The 22,215-nt window shown below is 57.4% G+C and overlaps 3 protein-coding genes across 5 annotated transcripts; 1 reads left to right on the forward strand and 2 right to left on the reverse strand.

The window, feature by feature from the left end:
* Positions 1-228: 228 nt before the first annotated feature.
* Positions 229-5,492, reverse strand: VPS51 (VPS51 subunit of GARP complex). The gene is made up of 10 exons (XM_085063579.1): positions 5,245-5,492; positions 4,572-4,701; positions 4,183-4,329; positions 3,757-3,973; positions 2,895-3,624; positions 2,460-2,678; positions 1,924-2,145; positions 1,609-1,730; positions 1,095-1,182; positions 229-761 (listed from the first exon to the last, which is right to left on the reverse strand). The coding sequence occupies exons 1-10, from the start codon at positions 5,455-5,457 to the stop codon at positions 501-503; spliced, it is 2,349 nt and encodes a 782-aa protein (XP_084919705.1). The 5' UTR covers positions 5,458-5,492; the 3' UTR covers positions 229-500.
* A 1,804-nt stretch (positions 5,493-7,296) lies between these two features.
* Positions 7,297-10,531, reverse strand: BET1L (Bet1 golgi vesicular membrane trafficking protein like). Of its 3 annotated transcripts, none has more exons than XM_085063583.1 (4): positions 10,450-10,531; positions 8,556-8,647; positions 7,820-7,876; positions 7,297-7,602 (listed from the first exon to the last, which is right to left on the reverse strand). In XM_085063583.1, exons 1-4 carry the CDS (start codon positions 10,514-10,516, stop codon positions 7,435-7,437), a joined length of 384 nt encoding a protein of 127 aa, XP_084919709.1. In that variant the 5' UTR covers positions 10,517-10,531; the 3' UTR covers positions 7,297-7,434. The 3 variants fall into 3 exon arrangements, with proteins under 3 accessions (XP_084919709.1, XP_084919707.1, XP_084919708.1); XM_085063581.1 differs by lacking the exon at positions 10,450-10,531 and adding an exon at positions 9,314-9,408; XM_085063582.1 differs by lacking the exon at positions 10,450-10,531 and adding an exon at positions 9,314-9,408 and having other exon boundaries at positions 7,566-7,694.
* On the forward strand, positions 9,355-21,587 carry RIC8A (RIC8 guanine nucleotide exchange factor A). The gene is made up of 11 exons (XM_085063580.1): positions 9,355-9,500; positions 10,907-11,080; positions 13,391-13,438; positions 15,548-16,162; positions 16,500-16,594; positions 17,370-17,520; positions 18,086-18,181; positions 18,345-18,489; positions 18,829-18,973; positions 19,649-19,768; positions 20,520-21,587. Exons 1-11 carry the CDS (start codon positions 9,378-9,380, stop codon positions 20,638-20,640), a joined length of 1,833 nt encoding a protein of 610 aa, XP_084919706.1. The 5' UTR covers positions 9,355-9,377; the 3' UTR covers positions 20,641-21,587.
* The last annotated feature ends 628 nt before the right edge of the window (positions 21,588-22,215 follow it).

A 22,215-nucleotide genomic window follows, 5' to 3' on the forward strand; every position in this document is an offset into this window, starting at 1 on the left:
AGACATTCAGTGTCATCTGTGTCCTGGGGTTCCCAAGTACTTTGCAGCATCCATGGAGGCTTTTGGTGCCTAGTTTTTAAGGTCTGGGGCCCTCGAATCTGTGGGTCCACTGGGGATATCACTCTTGCCAGCCCCTGTCTCTGTGCTGTCATCCCAGCTGCAGGTGAGATATCCCCCTCTGTTGCAGGGCCAACTCCCGCCCCCCAGGCACAGACAGGGACACAACGCTCGATTCACACATAATTTATTAGTGACAAAGGGGCTGTCTCCAGGCACAAGGGGATGTCACCAAGGTGGGGGGATGATACTGTGTCACTGGGGCGGGGAGGCAATGGGGAAGGGGGCTTTGAACAACATGGTGTGATCCAGTGTGGGGACGGGGTGTCCTTGTGTTTTGCCATGTTGGGAAAGACACCATGTACATGTGGGGACTCACAGGGTCCAGCTCTATCCCCAGAGGTGTAACAGGCCCCAGGTGTGGCACGTCCCCATCCCTCATCCTACCCGCGCTCACAGATGAGCTCGACGACGCTGTGCTCCATGGGGACAGGGTCGAGGCAGCGGTGGGCGGCGCTGGCGGCCACCTCGTCCAGCAGCCCCTGCACCACGCGCTCGTCGGAGGCGAAGCGCCACAGGTAGAGCTGCAGGTAGTGCCCATCCACCTGCACCTGCTGCAGCCCGAAGCGCCCCAGCGTGCGCAGCCGTACGCACTCCAGCAGCGTCTTCAGGCTGATCTTGATGATCCCTGTCAGCACCGACACCTGCGCGAGGGGACAGCAGGGTCACGTGGCACGCGGGCACAGGGATGGTGTCCACACAGGATGTGGGGTCCCTTGTCCTGGCTGCCACTCCCCGGGATCTCCTGAGCATAGGGATGTGTGGCACATGGACACCCCTTGGCCTGGTCACTACACACAGATCCTCCCCTCCCCCCAGAGTCCTGATACCTAGGACAGGGGACACCGGGGACACCCTTGTCCTGGTCATCAGCTCCCAGGGACCCCCTGACAAGAGGGACATGTGGCAGTGGGAACATGGGCAGTTTTGGGCCTCTGGGAATGTTTAGGGACATAGCAGTATCCCCATGATCTCACCTTGTTGAACTCAACAGGGCTGAAGATGTCGATGCGCTCAGAGAAAAGCTTCTGGATGTTGCTGAGCAGGTGGGTGTCCATGGGGGCACTAAGGACAGGGACATAGGGACAGTCAGGGACTTGATAGGGCCAGAGATGTGGGGACAGAGACACAGGGACCGTTAGGGGTCATGGAGACCATCAGAGGATGCAGGGATGGTTGGGGACAGAAAGGCAGAGCAATGTGAGGATAGTCCCAGAACATGGAGAGATGAGATAACTGAGGGATAGAAGGGGCATAGAGATCACCAGGGGATTCTGGGGCTCTTGTAAGGAACATGGGGATGGTTGGGACAAACAAAGATCATCATTATGACAGTCTGGGATATCAAGACTGATGGAGGATATTGGGACAGTCTGTGATCATGAAGAGGATGACAGGGAAGATGAAGTGAGTACTGGAGTGACAGGGAGCCCAGGGGTACCGGAGTGGCTCAGGCAGTGACACAGGGAACCCAGGGGTGCCAGGGCTGACCTGGGGGTGTAGCTGGGGGCGTAGCGGCCGGGCGCCCGCGAGCTGCTGTAGACTGAGAAGGCGCGTCGGCTGGAATCGCTGCTCTGCGCCCGTCTCACCCCCTCCTCAAAGAGCTGCCCCACCTGTGCATGGCACCACACCCTCAGCGTGCAAAACCTCCTCCAAGGACCCCCCAAACCACCCAGCATCCCTCAAATCCCCTGCAACCCACCCAAACCCTTCGGGGATTCCCAAAGGGCCACACTGGGATCTTGGGCAAACCCCCTGGACCTCTCCAGGGGTGTCCAAACCCCACAGCCCCAGTGGCAGCCTGACCTGAACGTCGATGGCGGTGATGTCCTCCACCACGCGCTTCATGACAGCGCGCACGTTGCGGGGCTCAACGGTGCCCAGCCAGTCCCGCGTCTCGACGCTCTTGCGCAGCATCTGCGCCACGGCCGCGCCCTGCACCTGCACGTAGTGGTCCAGCAGCCGCTGCGCCGCTGCCCGCGCCTCTGCACACAGCGCCGGCCCTGGCGTCACTGCCGGTCCCGAGTCCTGGGGGACACAAACAGGTAGGAACAGCCCCCCACCTCCCCTGCAGCACTGTCACCCCTGGGGATGTGAGGGGCATGGGGACATGTGGGGATGCCCCCCATGACTCCACATCTGATGTCCTAGGGGCACAGGGACATTGGGGAAATGTGGGATGCTCTGGGCCACTCTGCCTGTGCCAGAACCACTGCCCCTCTAACACGTCCTTGGGGCTTCAGGGGCTCTTGGGGCTTCAGGGGCTCTTAGGGCCATACAGAACATCCCTGGGGATATCTCGGAGACACTCAGGGTGTCTTTAGGGCCATTTAGGGGCTCACCTGGGGCGGGAACTGCTCATCAGTGAGGGTGAGGATGTAACTGATCGTGGAGTTCTCATAGTCCAGGCAGAGGCGGGAGAGGAGCAGCAGCAAGGCCGGGGGGGCAGCAGGAGCTCCCCGCTCAGCTGGGCCGTCAGCGAAGCCACGGGCAGTGCGGCACAGCCAGCGCACAAAGGCCACCACCAGTCCCTCGCGCACTGCTGTCACACAGAACTCCCCCTGTGCCACAAACGGGGTGGGGGGAAGGTCACACCCTAAAACCTCCCAGACTGCCCTGTACAGGCTTCAAACTGCCCTGTGTGACCCCCACCCTGCCTTGTGCCAGGCCCAGATTGCTCCAGGGACCCCCAAACTGCCCTCAGCCCCTTCAGCCCATACAGTGCCACCCCAGGTCACACTGGTGCCACCCAAAGCACCCACCCCGCGGTGCCACACCTTGAAGTAGGGCAGGCTGGCGAAGGCGACGTCCCTGGCAGTGAAGAGCTGCACGTAGGCCAGCACGGCCTTGAGCTGGCCCAGCACGGAGGCAGCCAGTGTGGCCAGCAGGTCAGGCAGGCCAGGTCCCTCCTTGCCAGGGGGCCGAGGGGCTGCCAGTGCCTGGCGCACGTCACCCAGGCAGCCCAGGAAGAAGGTCTGCAGGGCACGCAGGTAGCGGTCAACGCGCTCGCGGGCAGCCCGGGCCACAAGTGCAGCGGCAGCGTCTGCGCCTGCGGGCAGCAGCTCGAGCAGCGCGCGCAGCCGGCGGTGGAAGCGGTCGAGCGCCCGCACCAGCAGGGACGTGTCGCCCAGGCCGCGCTCCAGCGCCAGCCGCCGCTCCAGCAGCGCGAAGTAGCGGGTGGCCAGCGCGGCGGCAAAGGGCTCCAGGCGCCCCGTGTCCCCGCCGAAGAGCGTGCGGTACGAGCCGGCCAGCTGGCACAGCGTGCCCACGAAGGCTGAGCTGCCACGGTCCACGAAGTCCAGGATGTCGGAGGCGGGCGGCGGCGGCGTGGTGGCTGTGCCTGAGGGATCAGCTGCAGGCAGCTCAGCCTCCAGCGCTGCCAGCTCAGCCTCGAGGCGTGCGCCTGCCTGGCTCAGGAACTCCTCACTCAGCTCCTCAGGTGGCTCCTCCAGCTGCAGCAGCATCTCCACGCACTCGGTGAGTTCCTTGGGGTCCAGCGTCTCCTCCCTGGCAGGGGTTAACAGTGGCAGAGCAGGAAACAGGGAATAAGCAATAGAAGTCACCAGTAGGCTCCAGCGTGAGCACCCTCAAATCCCCATTTCCCAGAGCTGCCATCAGCAGGCTCCAGGGTGAACGCACCGGAGGCGTGTGCGGAGGCGCTGGGCCAGGTCGGCCATGATGGCGTGGCTCTCGTCCTCGATGGCGCGGAAGGAGGGCAGGTGGCGGTAGTGGCGCAGCACGGCACGGGCGCGGGCGTGACAGCGCAGAGCCCGCGCAGGCTCCGTCCCTGCCCAGCGCCGCAGCCGCCCCGGCACCTCCACCAGCGCCTGCAGCTTCCGCAGCAGTGCCTGCACCCCTGCGGGGACAGGGGGTCAGGGCTGGGACAGCAGAGGGGTGGAGACACAAAGGGAGCAGGAGGAGACGTGGAGGTGGGACCAGCAGCTGGATCTGCCCCATGTGGGGGACACCCGCCCCCCAGATCTGCTCCTCTGCCCCCCGATAACTTGTCCCCAGCCCCCCAAATTTATCCCCATCCCAGCAAATCTCCCTGGATGCATTCTGTACCAGCCAGCTGGGCGCCGCGGCGGTGCCGGTCCTGCAGCGCGGCGCTGACGCGAGCGCTCGAGGCACTGATGGCTGCCATGTTGGCTGCCAGGTCATCCATCTCTGCCTCCATGTGCCGGAAATCCACCTTCATCTTCCGGATGGTGTCTGGGGGGCAGGAGCCACATGCCAAGTCCCTTGGCTGCCTGGGACACCCCTGGCCCGCCCGGGATTAAGGCACCACAACCATAACCCCCCAGAGAGGGCTGCTTACTGCAGTGGCTGTTGTTAGTCTCCAGGGTAAAACACCACATTCCCCAGGGCAACTTCCCAGTGCTGCCAAGAGTGAACATCCCCAAACCCACATTTCGCAGCACTGTCATCAGTAGGGTCCCGAGGGATCTACTCACCGGTGGCAGAGATGAACTTGTTGTAGTTCTCGTAGAGCAGGGTCTGCATGTCACTGTCCAGGGCACGGATCTCCCGCCCCAGTGCGGCCTCGCGGGCCAGGAGCTGCCCCAGGGGACACTCACTGCGCACCTAGGGGGGCAACAGCTCCGCATCTGCCCCTGCTCCCCTCCAGTAACCCCCTGGAGCACCCTCAGCTGCCCTCCATAGCCAGTCTGGGAGCCTCAGCTGCCCTCCAGGATCCCTAACTGCCCCCTCTGGATTGCTCCAGGGACATGGAAGAGCTCCCCAAGGGCCTTCCCCTGCCCTCCAGGGATCCCCAGCTGCCCCCCAGGACACGCCCCGCCGCCCCCGCTTCTTCCCGAGTGCTAACTTCCCCGATATCCAGCTGCTCCAGAGCACCTCAGTACAATTCCCATAGGGAACCAGCGTCCCTATAGAAGTATACCAACAGAGATGCCCGAAGAGCCCCTGTCTGGGGTCCCCTCGAGACACTGGGGGTCCGAAGGTTCTGGGGACCCTGGGGACATCCCCCGCCAGGATCGGCGGCATCCACCGGGAGCCCTCGTGACGTGGCCCCGCGGGGGTCCCTCCCAGCGCCCATCGGGGTCCCTGGAGCCCTCGCCAAGGTTGGGGTGCCGCGGGAGGGCTCTCCTGGGGGGGATCAAAGGTCACCTTGGTCATGAACACCTCCGGGTCGAAGTGGGGCCCGTTGATGTCGGTGGGGTCCGGGGCCGCCTCGGCTGCCTCGGCAGTGGATGGGCCATAGTAGCGCTGGAGCGGCCCGTGGGGACGCCGCCACCCGCCGCCCCCGGTGGTCCCGCCGGTGGTCTCGGGGCTGCCCCCGGCCCCGCTCCCGGCCCCGCTCCCTGCTGTCACCGCCGCCATCGCACCGCCGCTTCCGTCCTGGCCGTCGCTTCCGGCGTACGTCACTTCTTGCGCGACGCCCGGTTGCCATGGCGATGGGAAAGCGACGCCGGACATGGCGGGGCCCGGTTACCGGGGCCTGGAGCGGCCGCGACACGGACGGAGCCGCCGCGGATCGTGTCCTGCTGCGCCCCGGGGACAAGGACTTCCCTGAGGACAGAGACATGGGTGGAGACACCAGCCCTCGCGGGGTGGGCGGTGGCACCCCCAACCCCGGGCCAACCTGGCCCTGTGTCTCCCAGTGTCCCTTCTCACCACTGTCCACCTGTCCCCAGGCCTCCCAGTGTCCCCGCGAGTCCCCACTGCCCCGGTGCATGCCAACCCTCATTTCCCCATGACACTGGGTGGGGACCCCCACCCCACCCGAGGGTCCTGCTCCAGCCCTGGGCTGGCTCTGGCTGATGCTGGAATCGGGCTGTGGGGCTGCAAGTGCTCCCTGGCTCAGGTACAGCCAGCTGATCGACCTGGGGCCTCACGCAAGGAACAGACATTTGGGCAAAAAGGTCTAAAATCAGCTTTATTTACAGCAGAAAAGGCAAAACAAACCCTGCCAGGGTGAGGAACAGGCTGCTCCAGCGGCCTTTCATTCAGTCACCTGCTCCAGGAATCACAGGCTTCCCAAGGGAAAGAGTCCAGAGCTGCCACGTTGCACCAGGGAAGCAGGAAGAGCCAGAGGAAGTTCCTGCTGCCTCCTTTCTCCTTGCTTTCCCAGTGGGTTTTTTTCCCCAAATGTGGAAATGAATGCACCTAACCCAGCCAGGGTGTTTTGTGAGCAGTTTGGTACACAGGACAACATTGCCATCGTAGCTGTGGACCTGAGTTAGTCCAAGGACAAAGGAATTCCCAGTGGGAACAAGGAGAAGGCAAAGGGAACATCCAGCCATCCAAGAAGAGGGTTTGCTGGAGAGTCAAAAATCAGAGGAGCAATGGCTGAGCCCTGGTTTGTTACAGAACAGAGAAACAAATAATCAAAGACACCCCCCAAGGCAAGGCAGGGGCTCCTTTTGTACTTTCTAAATTCATAAACAAATCAGCAAATCCCTCAATTCCTACCCCCCCGACAGCACTGTGGGAGGAATTCCGCCTCACCTCAACTTCTGCTTTATTGGCACAACATCTCCCCAAAGCACTCTAAAACCAGGGTGCCACAGTAACCAAAATTAACTGGACCTTCTACTACTGGTTTACCCTGATTTAGCAACTTAATCTGCACGTGTGGGAAGGTTCTGGAAGGTTTCACATGCATGCAAATCCATCTGGTTATGGACTGTGACCCTCCTTTCCCACAGGCTCCAGCCCAGTTTGCCCACAAGTATGATAAAGACAACCAAGCCAGGATTTAATGAAAGTCCTGCTCCTCTGCAGCTCTTCCCTGCCACAAGCTGACAGATCAAGGCCCAGATCTATTGCTAATTCCACCTGAAAGCAGCACAGGTTTCCCTTCAGCCCAAGGATATGGTCTGCAAGTCCCAGGGAAATGGAGAGCAGCCACATGGAATGTAAGTCACACATTGGTACTCCCAAATCCCATAAATCAGCATCCTAAATCCTATAGCTTGCAAAGCTCAGCTGGGTTATTAAACCTTGGAGTATCCACAAGTCCCTGGATTTGTCAGTTCCTGGTCTCAGCAAGGGAGGTGACGTGGAAGTGGCCTTTAGAAACAGCCCACGGGATGTGGACAAGGCAGGAGGTCACGGACTGAGCCTTGACCTCAAAATCATGTTACACATGAAGATCCCTTTGGAGCCAAACTTGTTTGGGAAGAGCTGTCTGGGCCCACCAACGACGAGGAGCTGGAGGGAGGAAAAGTCACTTGGAAGGTGGAGGTCTGGCTGGAGGCTCCTCTGGAAAAAGTGTGGACAGGTCTGTGGTTGTTGGGGGCCTGTCCTGTGCCACCTGCCCAGCTCAGGGCCCTGGGACAGCCTCCCAGCTCGGGCTCAGGTCCCTGCCCGGGACACCAGGTAGTAGAGGATGAAGAAGATGAGGATAAGTGCCACGGACACGGCAAGGAGCAGCCGGCGGTTGTCCCGGCCGGAGCGCGCCATGCCGGAGAAGCGCTTCACGCTGCCCGTCAGCAGCCCCGTCACACTCAGGAAATCCGAGTCCTGGGGGCAAAGACACGTTGGAGGCGGTGCAGAACCATGGAATATCCCGAATTGGAGGGACTCACAAGGATGATCCAGTTCGACTCCAGGCCCTACACAGGACACTCCAACAATCCTGGTGCTGATTCAGGGCTTCTCCCTTAAGGGCTTTTGCCATCCCGCCTTTCATCCCAATTCCCTGATTTGCACAGAAAGCCCTATGGTCCCAGGTCCTTACCATGCCATCCAGATAGCGGTTCTGTTCCTCAGCATCCTTGTCGATATCCAAAGCCAGCTGCAAGGCAAGGCAGGAAATGGGCATTAATGAGCTTTTAATGTCCAGAAAACCTCTAAAATCTGAAATGAATGTTATTAAAACAAGCTGCTGCTTTCCCAGCTCCAACAGACACACAGGGTACAGCTTGTCTGGTACAGGAACAAGGAAATTATTCTAAATTCCCTGTCAGGCAGGTAAACTTTTCCAGCTCTGAACATAAAGCCTGACTGTCTGAATCTGTCAGGTAGAGAGGGGAGTTTAAACCCTGGGACACAATGGCAGGAATTCAATCTGCCCTTTCACACACTGAGTCATCGACCCCTTTCATGGTTTATACTACATTTTTAGTAATAATTTAGAGCTTAATTTGATGTTAGTAGGAGCAAACCAGCTTTAAGAACACTCGCATAGAAATACAGGTATTTTCCAAAATTAATCTACCTGCCTTTTTATTGCGAATTTTTCCCTGAGGAGGTGAGCTTAGCAACCACCCTGTGCTCAAGGCCAGGTTGGAGGGGACTTGGAGCACCCTGGTCTAGTGGAAGGTGTCCCTGCCCAAGGCAAGGGGTGGGACTGGATGAGATTTAAGGTCCTTTCCAACCCAAACCATCCCGTGGTTCTGCAATCCCCTGCAGTACCCCCAGGTAACCAGAGCCCATCCTTCACCCCAACACCTGAATGTGACCTCGGCACTCACCGACTTCAGCCTGGTGACCTTGCTGGCCAGGCTGTCGGCCATCCGCTTGTTCTCCACATCTAGCAGGTCCTCCATGGCACTCGGACTCTGCCCTGGGGAGAAGAACGAGGAGCACACACTGTCCCTGCCCTGCCATAGCACAGTTGTGTTCCCATCACAGCCCCTCCTCGCACGGTTGGCGCCGTGGAATCCTCCGAAAATGTAACCAGAACACCCCAGCCTTTCCCCAAAGAGGCCACGGCAAGAACCCTGACGTGCACCCCGAACTGCCACCTCGGCCCAGCATAGCAGCACGGGGGCTCCGTGCCCAGCGACATGCAGGGACGAGATTTGGGTGAAACCCGGCAAGTCCGGGGCCCTTTGCCCCTCGTGTTGGGGTCTCTCGGCATTGACCCCACTGGGGGGCAGCTGGGGGTTCGGGGGGATTCGGCGTTCCGGGGCAATTAGGGGTTATGGGGGCAGTTAGGGGCTCAAAGGGGTACTCAGGGTTTATGGGGGGCACTTAGGGGTTCAAGGGGACAATTAAGGCTTTGGGGGGGCAATTAGGGATCCGGGGGGAGGGCAGCCGAGGATCCTAAAAGGGGCTCAGGGAGGCAATTAGGGATTACGGGGAGGGGCGCGATTCCGGGGCTCCAGAGGGGAAATCGGGGCACTGCAGGAGGCCCCATGGTGTTCAGTGGGATCGGGGGCTCCCCTTCCCCCTGACCCCCTCCTGCTGCCACCCAAAGCTGTGCCTGCCGCTCCCGCTATCCCCTCACCTCGGCCACGCTCCGCCATGGCCGCCCTGGCCCGTCCCGCCCCGCAGGGCGGAGCCGACACGAAATGTCCGCCCGTTCTTCCTCTTTCTCCTCCTCCTCCTTCCCCCCGGCACCGGGACCCTCGGGCCGCTCGCCCGGGCCGGGGCGGAAGGGCTGGAGCTTCCCCCCGAGGAATCCCGGGCCGCAGGTACGGCCAGTGCCCTGCCCGGGCACAGGGGCACAACAGGGGGCTGGGGAAGAAACAGGGGCTTGGGGACAAAAATAGGGGCTTGGGGACAAGAAAAAGGGGGGATTAGGGACAAATATGGGGGTTTGGCGACAAGAATAGGGGTCTGGGGACAAAAAAATGTTTGGGGGAGAAAATGAGGTATTTGCGGGGGGAAGAGGGGTTTTGGGGGAAAAAATAGGGGCTTGGGACAAAAATAGAGGTTTGGGGGAAAAAGTAGGGCTTTAGGGACATAAATAGGGTTTTGAGGACAAAATAAGGGGTTTGGAATGTGCCCAAATGGTGGGTGAAGGAGGTGGCAGTGCGAGGAGCCAGCAGGGGTATGGAAAAGGGGAGTATGCCCAGTGATCCATTGGCTCATGCCATCCCTCCAAAAGCAGAGTGGATCCCCTCCATCCCGGCCCCTGGGCGTGGGGATGCTGTGTCTCTGCCCCGGGCCAGCCCAGCCTCCTGTCCCCGCAGCTTTCCGCCTTCCAAAATGCAGGATCTGCCCCTTTTGATCCCCCCAAAGAGCCCCTTTGGGGCTGCGTGGGCAGGAGGAGACAACCCGTGCGATCCCCAACCCCGGGGGCTCTGAGCACGGGGTCCCTGTTTGTTGAGGTTGATGTGACGAGCTCAGCCTCATCCTCATGGGAACACGGAAGCCGGACACGTGTCCGAGCCCAAATCTGCTGGATTTTCCCCCGCCGGGAGTCACGTCCCAGCACCGTGGGCTCGCGTGGCTCCGTGAGCCGCTAAACCGGCGCCGTGTCCAAAATAATCCCGCGGTGCTGCGCATCTGCTCGCTGGCATTGTCGGCAGGGACATCCTCTCCCGGGGGGCGGCCGGCTCCGGACGCGCCTTTTGGCTGCGCCTGCAGCGATCGGCCATAATCCAACCCGCTACCAAACCTTCCTCGTCTGCTTCCCACCACCTGCGAAGGTAGCTCCAGCTGGAGCCGGAGGATGCTCTCCCGCCTGGCTTCCTCTCCGCTCCATCCCTTGTCACTCCACGGGAATGTTTCTGGCTTTATTTGTTATTTTCCCCTCTGTGCGGCAGCAGAAATCAGGGCAGGCAGGGTGGAGGAGGAGGAGGCAGGGAGCTATTTCAGGGAGCTGCTGTTATCTGCTCCGCGTTAATCCTCAGCTGGTGGGGGGAAGGTTTTCCCTGAGTGCTTTCCTAGGAGGGCATATATTAAACATTGAAAAGCAAAGCGAGGAAGAAGAGGATTAGTGGGAGAGAGAGGAAGCTGTCTGCTGGCTTTGCTCGGGTTATCCATCTGCTCCACTTTAATGGATGCAGCAGCGTGAGCAATATCACTCGGGATTTTTTTGTCTTGCGTTTTTTCCCTCCTTACTCTTCCCACCCCCTTCTCTCTTCCCTCTCAGAGATCTGAGTGCCGAGGTGCTTTTCCATCACCCTGGAAGTCCCCTTGCTCCCGTTCCTCCGGGTTGCGCCGTAGCAGAGCTGTTGGGATAATGGAGCTCCAGGCTGTGGTATCCACACTGGAAAGCGGGGAGCAGGACAAGGTTCTCAAGGTGCTCCAGGTCTACAACCAAGAGGTGAGTGAGCATCAACTCCTTCCACAATTCAGGGCCTCCTAAAAAAAATTATTATCCAGATCCCAAGTTAAACCTGGCAGGGAAATAAGAGTTGGTGTGAGGACCAAGTAGGAGGAGCTTTTATGTTAAGGCAATTTTGGAGGTGCTAAGAGAGTCCAGGGAGGAGCTGCAGGTGAAACGACGTTGGGATTTGCAAGTCAAAGATGATTAGGGTGACTGCTGGGATCTCACACAGGCACAGCTCTGAAGGCAGGAAATAACGAATATAGAATATCAAATCGCAATGATTTGGAAGCAGGGATGGCAGCATTTCTAGCCTTAAAGTAGGAAAAGATTATCCATGGGGGTAAATCTCTGCTTGGAGAAGGAAATTGAGGGGACACCTCAGCTATTTACAGCTTACTCCCAAGGAGCAGCAGAGGGGCAGCTCCAACCTCTGCTCTCTGTGACCAGTGACAGGACCCAAGGAAATAGCTGGAGAGGTTTAGGTTGGATATTAGGAAAAGGTTCTTCCCCCAGAAGGTGGTGGGGCACTGGAACAGTACCCCAGTGAATGGTCATGGCTCCAAGGCTGCTGGAGGTTCAGGAGGATTTGGACACAGTGCTCTCGGGCACAGATTGTTGTGCCTGGGATTGTTGGGGTGTCTGTGCAGGGCCAGGAGCTGGACTGGATGATCCTGTATGTTCCTTCCAGCTCAGGATATTCCATGGTTCTGTGAAATCCTGTTTGAAACAGACTCTGGTTGTCAGGGAAATTTCCTTCGGAGGTTTCCCCTGGGAGGGGCTGGCCCTGTGGATTGCTCTGACTCACTCTGCACCAGGCTGGAGTAGGTGGAAGCCACCAGGGAAAACCTGAGGAATATTTTGCAAGAGTGTGTGAGAGAGAGACTGTGTGGAACTATTCCTCACAGTCGGATTTGGAAAGGAGAAATATTGGGCAAGAAGGAGCAGGTGTCTGCTAAGGACAGCACTGAGAGGATTAAGTGCACCAGCAGCAGGTGCAGCATCAGAGTCCTCAGGCTGCAGTGTCGCTGTGCCCCCAAACCGTGATACTTCATGTTGCATTCCCCCAGCTGGGTCCTTCCCAGGGTATCAGGCCTAGGGAACTGGAACCAGGGAGTTTGCTGGCCCCTCTGGAGGAAATGGAGCAGTCAAAGAGGATTATGAGACTGCAGATAAACCCGGTATGGCCTGGCACCACTTCTGCTGCAAGACTGACAGTTCTGTATCCTTTTCCTTTGGATTTATTTTAACTCACTGTCATGCACGCAATTTTTGGTTGCTGGGAATAAACTACAGCTAAAGCAAAACCCCAGGTGTGGCCAAAATACCCCCAAAAGGGATTATAGCCTGCAGAGAGGACATGCTGAGGGAAGAACAAGCAGCCTGCCTGTGGAGCACAGCGGTGCTGGGATTGAGCCGTCAGTTCCTGGTAGCATAGTTCAGGAGCCTTTGGATGGATCAGCTCGTGGAGCTCACACACAGCCTGGCCAGAGTTCACCTGTCCTGCTCCCACACCTGGGGCTGCTCCAGGCACCATGTCCATCACTGCTTCTAGGCTGGACAGACCAATGCTGTCCCTGCACTCTTGGTGACTGCACACAAGTAATCAGTGTTTTATGGATTTTAAATGTTTTTGTTTTCCAAGCTGGGATCAAATGCTCTCTTGATGTGAATAATGATTGCCTCACTCACTGGGAAGTGCTGCTTCTCCCCAGGCACCTGTGATCTCCTGAGCTCTCCAGTTCCATGGGAACAGGTTTGGCCAGGAAGGAGACTGTCAGTGAAGAATAACCAAAATAGTGAGAGAAACAGAAATGTTTCCCATGAATGGAGATCAGGAGTGTTTGTTAGGAAGGGCATAGGATGGAGTGTGGAGATCAAGTCCTTTGTGTTTAAAGAATGACCTGGATTACCACGAGGATCCATTTCCATGAACCAGGGAGACAGGACTTCTTTCAGCCAGGAGAAGGAACAATAAATGTCAAGGGAAGACATGTAGGCACAGTTCAGTGGTGTCGCTGAGCAGGGGAATTGCTGGCTCTTATGGGATATTGGGATTGGGATGAATACCCACTGTGCTGCTGCAGTATTTAAACTAAATCCATCTGTCAGCTGGCCTGTGGCATTCCACTGGTGCTGTGGATCCAGGGGTGATGCCCAAAACGGGATGTGGGGACTGTCAGGAGATGGTGTGTTTGCTGTTGGCAGCGTGTTTTGGACCTGCTACTTTCCCACTGAATGGCTCTGCCCTGGTCCCGTGGAGCTTTAACCTATTTCTTGTTCTGATTTGTTTTGTTTTTCCAACAGAAATCTCAGTGCTTCATCTTTGAGGACGAGGAGAGGGAAGAGAGAAAGGTAGGCACACGCTCCTTGCTTTCCTTCTCTGGTCTGTGTGTAAGTCTGGTGCTCTGTACTCAAGTCCAGCTGGGCTTGGCAAGCAGCTCCCACGGAAGAAGAAATGAGTTTTCCATTCACTTGGTTAGGGCATGGTGTTCTTGGAGTGTCTGGCTCTGTTTTTTCCATCAGTAATTGGTATCTTTGGATAAAGGTCAGCATCCATCCGGCATTAGCAGGAGTTCCGTGATCCATTCCCAGCCATGGGTGTGATGCCTCTGTGATGATCTCTGGTGCTTGTGGGCAGGGATCACAGCAGTCCTGGCTCCAGGGGAGGGTGAGAGGCTCCTCTGGGAGCCAGTAGCAGGATTTGCCTGGAGCTGTGTATTAGCAGATCCTTTAAGCTGGTGTAATCTGGCACTTGGAGGGAAGGAATGCTCTGCCTGCACATTCTGACTCCTGCAGCTCTTCATGCCAGGGCAGGCCTCAGCCTGGCTGTTCTGCTGTAAGGATGACTGTTTCCCCTGGATTATTTTCCAGCTGGCTCAGTTTTGTGGTCAGTTCACTGGTGGATGGTGCCAATGCTTGTGTTAGCACAGCAAGTGCAGGCCAGGCGACCCGGCTGGAGAGCAGGACCTCCTTTGGCTGTGCCAGGGCCAGCTGCTGCCACAAGGAGTGTTCCAAGTACAGCCTGAAATGTGGGGCTGGATCTGATGAGATCCGAGCTCTTTGCTTTGTGCTGACCCTCTCTTTGAGCTGGAGCAGTCACACAGGATGTGGCTCCAGGCAGAGTCCCACTTTTGAGGTGTATGCAATGAAATACAAATTGAGCATCACCACCAGTTCTTGATGTTTGGGTTTTCAGATGGTTCAGCTTCAGGCACACACCCCAAGATCTCTTTCCCCTGAGCCAGCACAAGACTTTGGTCGCTGTGACTGGATCTGAAACTGTCTCTCTGTGAGGAAGGAGAAGAGGAACAGCTGTACTTCCTCACTTCCCCACAGTGTGAGTGTGGGGCACACCATGAGCCTCACATTAAGGACTGAAGTTCAGTTTTCCTTCATTCCTTCCCTCAGTAGTTTCATTTTGCCAGGGGAGGGTCAGGTTGGACATTAAGAGGAATTTCTTTATGAAAAGGGTGGTCAGGCATTGGAAGGGGCTGCCCAGGGAGGTGATGTAGTCACCATCTATATCTGGAGGTATTCAAGGAATAACTGAACGTGGCACTGAGTGCTCTGTGTGGTTGTGAAGGTGCTGGTTGGTCACAGGTTGGACTCGATGGTCTTGGAGGTCTTTTCCAACCTGTATGATTATGATTAATGACTAAGGATTATGATTAATGATTCCAACCTTAATGATTCTGTGATTACTTCAAAGTGTAACCAATGGGGCTATGTGAAGCAAGTTACAAACCTCATTTTTGGGTTCTTTCACTCTTGTAACATCACGGAAAGATCCGTGCTCTTAGCTGTGTTTTGTTTGAGGTCTGGTGGCCTGGTGGTCCTGCCCCAGCTTTGCGTGTGGGTTACTGGTGTGACATGAAGTGTTGCCACACATGGTTCAGCCTGAGCTGCCAGTGTCTGTGTGGCCTTGCTTGTGCTCTTGTGCTGCTCTGTGACTCAACGTTTCCCATGAGCTGTGCAGCTCCCATGAATTGTGTTACTGGGGCTCTGCCAGTCTGTACCCACGGAGGATCTGGGCCAGTAGGTCTCCAGACAGTGCTGAAGTTAAGGAGATGCTGCTTATTTGAATCTCCTGAGGTCTCTTCACCTCTTTTCCCAAGGCATCACATGCTCTCCTCGCCTCCTTGGGTCCTGTGGCCCTCTCTTGTGCAGTGGTCAGATCAACCCTGTCAGCCTGAACCATCCTCACCAGGGCAGAGCTACAACAGTGACCTGTTTGTGCTCTCCCTTTACACCCAGTACCCTCTGCAAGACATTTTTTCCTGGTTGTTCTTGCCCACACTCGTCCAGGATCAATGCCAGAGCCAGGCACTTCCTGAGTGCAGCCAAGTGCATCCCTGAGCAGGCCCAGCTGACATTGCTGTTGTCCAGGGCAGAGCATGCCAGGGGTGGAGGGAGCACTGGGAAGTGTAAGTATCCAAGGCATTCTTGTTTCTAACTGCACAGAAAATGGCCCAGCTGCTGATCAAGTTCCTGGAGAGGGAGCTGCAGCCGTCCTGCCAGGTCACTTGCCTGGAGAGCATCCGCATCCTCTCCCGGGACAAGCACTGCCTCGACCCTTTCACCACCAAGGAAGGCCTGAAGACCCTCTCCAGGCACGCCGGCATTGATTACTCGGAGGAGCTCATCCGGGAGGTCCCAGACTTGGACGTAATCCTGGAATCCCTGAAATGCCTGTGCAACATCGTGTTCAGCAGCGTCATGGCGCAGGAGCTGACGGCAGAGGGGCGGCTGGTGGTGGGGCTGGCCCGGCGCATCAAGCTCTACAACGAGCGGAGTCTTCCTCACGACATCAAGTTCTTCGACCTGCGCCTGCTGTTCCTGCTGACGGCCCTCAGGGTGGACATCCGGCAGCAGCTCGCCCAGGAGCTCCGGGGCATCAGCCTCATGACAGACACCCTGGAGCTGACCCTCGGGGTCAAGTGGTTGGACCCCTACGAAGTTGCCACCGAGGAGGGACTTCTCCCACCTTTGCCTCGGCAGGAGACGGAGAGAGCCATGGAGATCCTCAAAGTGCTCTTCAACATCACCTTTGATTCCAGCAAGAGGGAGGTGGACGAGGTGAGCTCCTTGGGCCTGTGGCATTCACTCTGTGCTCTGGCTTTACAGGTTTTCTCCTCCCTTGCATTTCCTCATATCCCAGACTGGTCCTTGTGCACCCTCAGGGTGGGGAGGGACTCAGGTGTCTTTAGGGCACTGCCTCTGTCCAGTGCAGTGTTATCTCTTACTTTGCCTGTGCTTTTAGAGCATTCCCAAAAGCAGAATTGAGAGTCTGCTTCCCCTGGAATGCCCTGCAGTCCATGATGAGGCTGCTGGAGGGGGGTGTAGGCTGCAGGCTGTGGGAGGTGTGGGAGCCCCTTTGCTGATCGAGGTGTTCCTTTCTCCATGTTGGGGCCAGGAAGATGCTGCTTTGTACCGGCACTTGGGTGCCCTCCTGCGCCACTGCCTCATGATCTCCGCTGACGGTGAGGACCGCACCGAGGAGTTCCACAGGTCTGTGTTGGGAAGAGCTTCACCTGGAGCTTCACCTGCTCCCCCAGGCACATCCTGCCTGAGCTTGAGCGACTAGGAGGGACACTGCTGACCAGCAGCTCTTGGGTTTAGCCTGGGGATCCTTCACGCTGCTGGAACTCAGAAACAGCCTTTCCTGCCCTTGGAATGCCCTGTGGGAATGCCATGGCCTCCTGGCCCCTGAGATCGTGTTCCATGTTCTGTGTCAGGCTGTCCCGATGGTGACATCCACCTCAGTGGACAACTGGCCAAAGAAGATGTGTGCTGCTTTAATTGAAAAGTCCATGAGGTGGCCTTAATTAACCTTAAGCCATACTGAGAAATTGGCTGTGTCATGTTGCCAGGCGTTATTGGTGCAGGGGTTTCAGCTTGAAGCAGGGGACACCATCCTGTCCCCAAGAACACATAGTCAGGGAGATCCCAGGCAGTGCTGGCATGGACCATCAGGAGGAGTGATACAGAAGACTCCAGAGACAGACCTTGGACCACCAAGATTGGTCCTGCTTGGCTCTGTGTCAAGGTCTGTGGGTTCTCAGTTGTCACTGAAGTCTCTTTGGACTCTGAGCACATAGGTCAGCTGCCCAAAAAGCATTTAAAGTTATTCCTCTTCAGTGGTATGAGGAGCATGAGATGCTCCAGGAAAACTTGGATTGCAAGGCCTCACACTCCTTCAAGTTAATGACAGGCCTTCGTTTCTGTGGAGTTGAAGAACTTCTGTCAGCAAAGCTCTATGTTCACTTCTCTTTCACACATGCAGCCACACGGTCAACCTGCTGGGCAACCTGCCCCTGAAGTGTCTGGATGTGCTCCTGACTCCCAAAGTGCGGCCGGGCTCGCTGGAGTACATGGGCGTCAACATGGACGCCGTCAGCATCCTCCTGGACTTCCTGGAGCGGCGCCTGGACAGGGTGAGTGGTGCAGCTGCTCCTTCCCACGGATCCAGGGCACCTTTCCCTCACCTGGAAGAGCCTGGTGGCACCACCATTGCCCTTTGAGGGGCAGCTTTTGGCAAAGTTGGGGTTGGTGGGACTAAACCAATATCCCTGGACTGGGAAGGTGACTGCCATTGCTTTGAGGGCTGCAGACAGTGAGGTCAGTGGAACAGTGGATGATTAGCTGGTAATTAACCAGGTGATGGACAAATCAGCAGTAATCCAGTGGGCAGCTTGGAGTTTGTGCTGTTTACAAGCTGACTATGGTTTTCGGCCTCTGGAGTTGTTCCAAAGGGCCTCCAAATTTTATGACCTCTCTTCTCTGCCCTGTATGCCCTGCCCAAATATTTCTGGCACTGCCTGTGCCACAGCACAGTTTGGGTTTGGGGAGGAAGGGGGCACTGAATGCCTGTGGCAGAGGCTGGGAAGCTTTGTGTCCATTCATCTCCGTGATGGTCTGTGCTCGTGTTCTCCAGCATGAGCCAGATGAGCTGAGCTCAGCGTGATTGACATGCTGCTGCTTTTGGGGATGTTTCTGCAGGGCCACAAGCTGAAGGAGAGCTTGACCCCTGTTCTGAACCTGCTGACGGAGAGCGCCCGAGTCCACCGGCAGACCAGGAAGTTCCTGAAGGCCAGGGTACGCTGTGCTCAGCCCCGTGTTCAGGGGTGCTGCCCTGATGGGAGGGCAGACGAGCAAAGCCCTGCTTGTGGCCACCCTCCAGCCACCTCTGGCTTCTGACATGGGTGCTTGAGGCCTTAGGTACCCAGAGCGACCTGTCACCCTTGCTGTGGCCCTGCAGGTGCTGCCGCCGCTGCGGGATGTGCGCAACCGGCCGGAGGTGGGGAATTCCCTGCGAAACAAGCTGGTGAGGCTCATGACCCACATTGACACCGACGTCAAGCACTGCGCTGCCGAGTTCCTCTTCGTGCTCTGCAAGGAGAGTGGTGAGTCCCAGGGGGCTTCCACAGGGACCCTCTGCAGGGCTTCTGCCTTGCCTTGGGACAGCCATGCTGAGTGGGGAAAAGGGAGAGCTCCAGGAGCTCTGTGGGAAGCAGGTGGTGTCTCAGCCAGCAGTGAGTGACAAGCTGTGCTGGAGGACACCCCTGCACCCTGCACACAGCCTGGCCCATGTTCAGACCCCACCCATGGGCCTTGCTCCCTGTCAGCATCTCCATGTCTCCATGGCCTGGAGACACGGCACAGCAGTGCTGCTGGGGCGGGTGGGGACACAGGGCCGGAGGCAGGAGGGGAGCACAGGGTGGTCTCTGTCCCTTCTCCGGCAGTGTCCCGGTTTGTGAAGTACACGGGCTACGGGAATGCCGCGGGGCTGCTGGCGGCACGGGGCCTCATGGCCGGCGGCCGGGAAGAGGGGGAGTACTCGGAGGATGAAGACACGGACACAGAGGAGTACAAAGAGGCAAAGCCCAAGTAAAGAAATCTGTTTTCCCTCCGGAATCTCTTCCCTCACCTTCCTCCTGCTCCTGCTTTATCCTATTTCATGCACCTCCTGCCATCTCCCTGTTCAGCTCTTCCTCATGCAGCAGGGGTGGAAGTGCCTGTTACTCCTATCCCTCTCCAGAGCTCAGTGTTGCTACACCCAGCTGGTTTTTGGTTCCTCTTTTTCCCTTCCTTCTCTTTCTTTTTCCCTTTGCTCTTTTTTTTTCCCCTTTCTTTCTCCTCTCCTCTGCAGTGGGTGGTATCTCAAGGGAGGGAGGTCCAAGTCCATTCCCACCTGTGTTTCCCACATTCACTGGCTTCCTGTTCAGTGTCCCTGCAGGCTGGGTTTGTTGGGATTTTCTCTGTTAGTTTTTGTCTTCTGCCTTGAGGAGAGGGAGGAAATGTCACCTGCCGTCGTGTACCTCATTTCCAATAGCACCGTGGCTTTGGCAGGAGTGGGTGTTAGAGAAAAGGGTGGTGTTTTTAAGGATGGAGGTCAGAAGCCCTTGTAGCACTGTGATGGCACTTGGGGCTCAGGACCTGAGCAACAGTGACAGCCAGTCCTGCTGTGCCATTCCTCTGCTTCACAAAGCTCAGGTTTCCAAACAGCCCTTTGTCACCTGCTGTCCCCTCCCCTGAGCCCTGGCCTCACTGCTCTCTGTGCAGCATCAACCCTGTGACGGGACGTGTGGAGGAGAAGCTGCCCAACCCCATGGAAGGGATGACGGAGGAGCAGAAAGAGCATGAAGCCATGAAATTGGTCAACATGTTTGACAAGTTGTCCAGGTACTGGGACATGGTGTGTGTCCAGGGGTACATCTGTCACAAACCTTCCTTTGGCTGCATTCCCAAGGCCTGAAGGGATCTAGGAGAGGGAGTGGCAGGGGATATGTGAGGAAACTCTTCCCTCAATGTGGCTCCTTGATGGGCAGGGGAAGCACTGCCAGGCCCTCCAGCTTTGGCATGATGGGACACTGAAATTCCTCGCTGTGCCTGCGCTGTTCCCAAGCACCTGCTGCTCGCCAGCTTTGTCCAGGTGCTTGGGAAGGACAGCAGCCTCTGTCCTGGCAATGCTGCTCAGGGGGAAGTAGCATGCTGGGGACAGACAGCAGGGACAGATGGCATCCAGTGCCACCAGCCACTTTCCCTGTTGGATTGCTTTCTCCAGTCATCTCTCATCCAGAGAACCCCAGCTGAGTTCAGGCTTTCAAGAGTAGGAGGGAAGTAACTCCATCATGTGTTGGAGGGAGAGGAACACGGACACCAGTGCTAGTTTTCCTCTGGGAATCCTGAGCCACACAGAACAGGACTCTAGAAAAGAGCCTATTCCAGGGAATAGGATTGTGCTTCCAAGCCATTGCTTTGCTATGCTGGAAGTTATAGGGCTGGGACTGTCCCTACTTCTCAGAAGGGATCTTTAGAAGGGTTTGGGCATATTTCAGGTCATTTCCACAAGCCCCACATTCCTGCAGTATTCCTGGTCTGTTCCCATGCTCTGCTGCAGCTCTGCCTTACCTTCCCCCTCTCCTGGCTGCAGGGAGAAGGTGATCCAGCCCATGGGTGTCACTCCGAGTGGCAACCTGGCGCCCATGGAGAATGCCATTCGCCACATCGCCGACGAGCGCTCCTCCTCCGACTCAGACCTGGGGCTGGACTGACCCGGCTCCCGCCCCAGCCGTGGGGAGCCGCGCTCCAGCCGCTCTCCCTCGGAACTGGTGCTGTACCCAGGGGCTGGCACTGCGCCGGGACTCTCCCTGTGGGATCCGGATCCAGCCTGGACGCCTCACAGCCCACCACATGGAACACCTGCCTCCTTCCCAGCTCCATAGCCACCTCTCCTTCCAGAGGTCTCCGTGACCTGGCTCCACCTTGGTCTCTCCTGTCAGCAGCCTTGAGGATTTCACACTCCAAATTGCTTCCAGGACTCTCCAGTAGGGTTTTTGGTTTTTAAATATGTGCTGTTTGGGAAGAAGGGTCAGGGGGAGGCTCTTCCTGCCACTCCATCAGGGTTCAGTGATCCACGGAGCCTCGGGTGTGCGCGTGGCTGTGTGCGTGCCTGGCCCCACAGTGGGGGCTGCTCCCTGGGAATGCCATGGGAAGCGGGGATGCCAGAGGGGGGTGTGGGCCTCCAGTGGAAGTGGGATCCGCACGGCATGGTGCACGTGGCTGTATCCATGTCTATGCACACCCAGAGCATGTGGGTGAGCAGAGCGGAGCCCAGCGAGGCCTTGGAAGCTTCCAGCATTCCCCTGGCCACAGGAGAGAGCGCGTGGGCAGCTGCGGGAACGCTCTGATCTCCCTTCTCTGGCACTGGGTGCTGTCCCTGTCACCATCCAGCTGGGTTTGGGCGTTCACCTCTCCCCACCTCCAGCTTTCCAGACAAAAGGCCAATACCTGTGCTCTGTCCTTGGCTCCTCCTCGCTGTCCCCAGGTCGCTGTGTCCTTCAGGGGCTGCTGTTGGGCCTGGTGTAGATTTGTCTTTATTTTTATTCCTGTTTTCTTTGGAAAGAAAATCTTCTCGTTTGTCTCATGTACCTGAGTTCCCAAATCTCCCGTCACGATTAGGAATGCACAAGTGACGCTAGAATAAAGCCAACCTGACACATGGGAGTGTGGTTGTGATTCCTCTGAGCAAGGAAATCCCTGTGGCTGTCCCCGTGGCAGAGGATCTCAGGTGTTCCTGGCCATGTTTCCTTAGGAGCTGGGGATGTTCCTGAATGTGGTCTTGGAGGTGAAGAGCTGGAGTGGTGCTTTGCTTGGTTTTCGAATTTCCACTGCTGAGGCCTCTTGAGTGCTGTGTCCAGCTCTGGGTCCCTCATGGCCAGGAGGATATTGAGGGTCTGGAGCATGTCTGGAGGAGGCAATGGAGCTGGGGAAGGGTCTGGAGCACAAGGAGCTGAGGGGGCTCAGGCTGGAGAAAAGGAGGCTCTAGGGGTAATCTTCTGGCTCTGCACAACTCCCTGACAGGAGGGGGCATCGAGGGGGTGTGTCAGGCTCTGCTCCCAGGGAACAGGGACAGGGATGAGAGGAAACAGCCTCAAGCTGTGCCAGGGCAAGTTCAGGTTGGACATCAGGAAGAATTTCCTCATAGAAAGTGCTGTCAGGCACTGGAAGGAGCTGCCCAGGGAGGTGGTGGAGTCCCCATCCCTGGAGGTGTCCAAGGAACACCTGGATGTGGCACTCAGTGCTCTGGGCTGGTGACAAGGTGAGGATCGGTCACAGGTTGGACTTGA

The sequence above is a fragment of the Lichenostomus cassidix genome, chromosome 5, assembly GCF_008360975.1.
Source record: "Lichenostomus cassidix isolate B80296 chromosome 5, HeHo_3.0, whole genome shotgun sequence".
NCBI lineage: Eukaryota > Metazoa > Chordata > Aves > Passeriformes > Meliphagidae > Lichenostomus > Lichenostomus cassidix.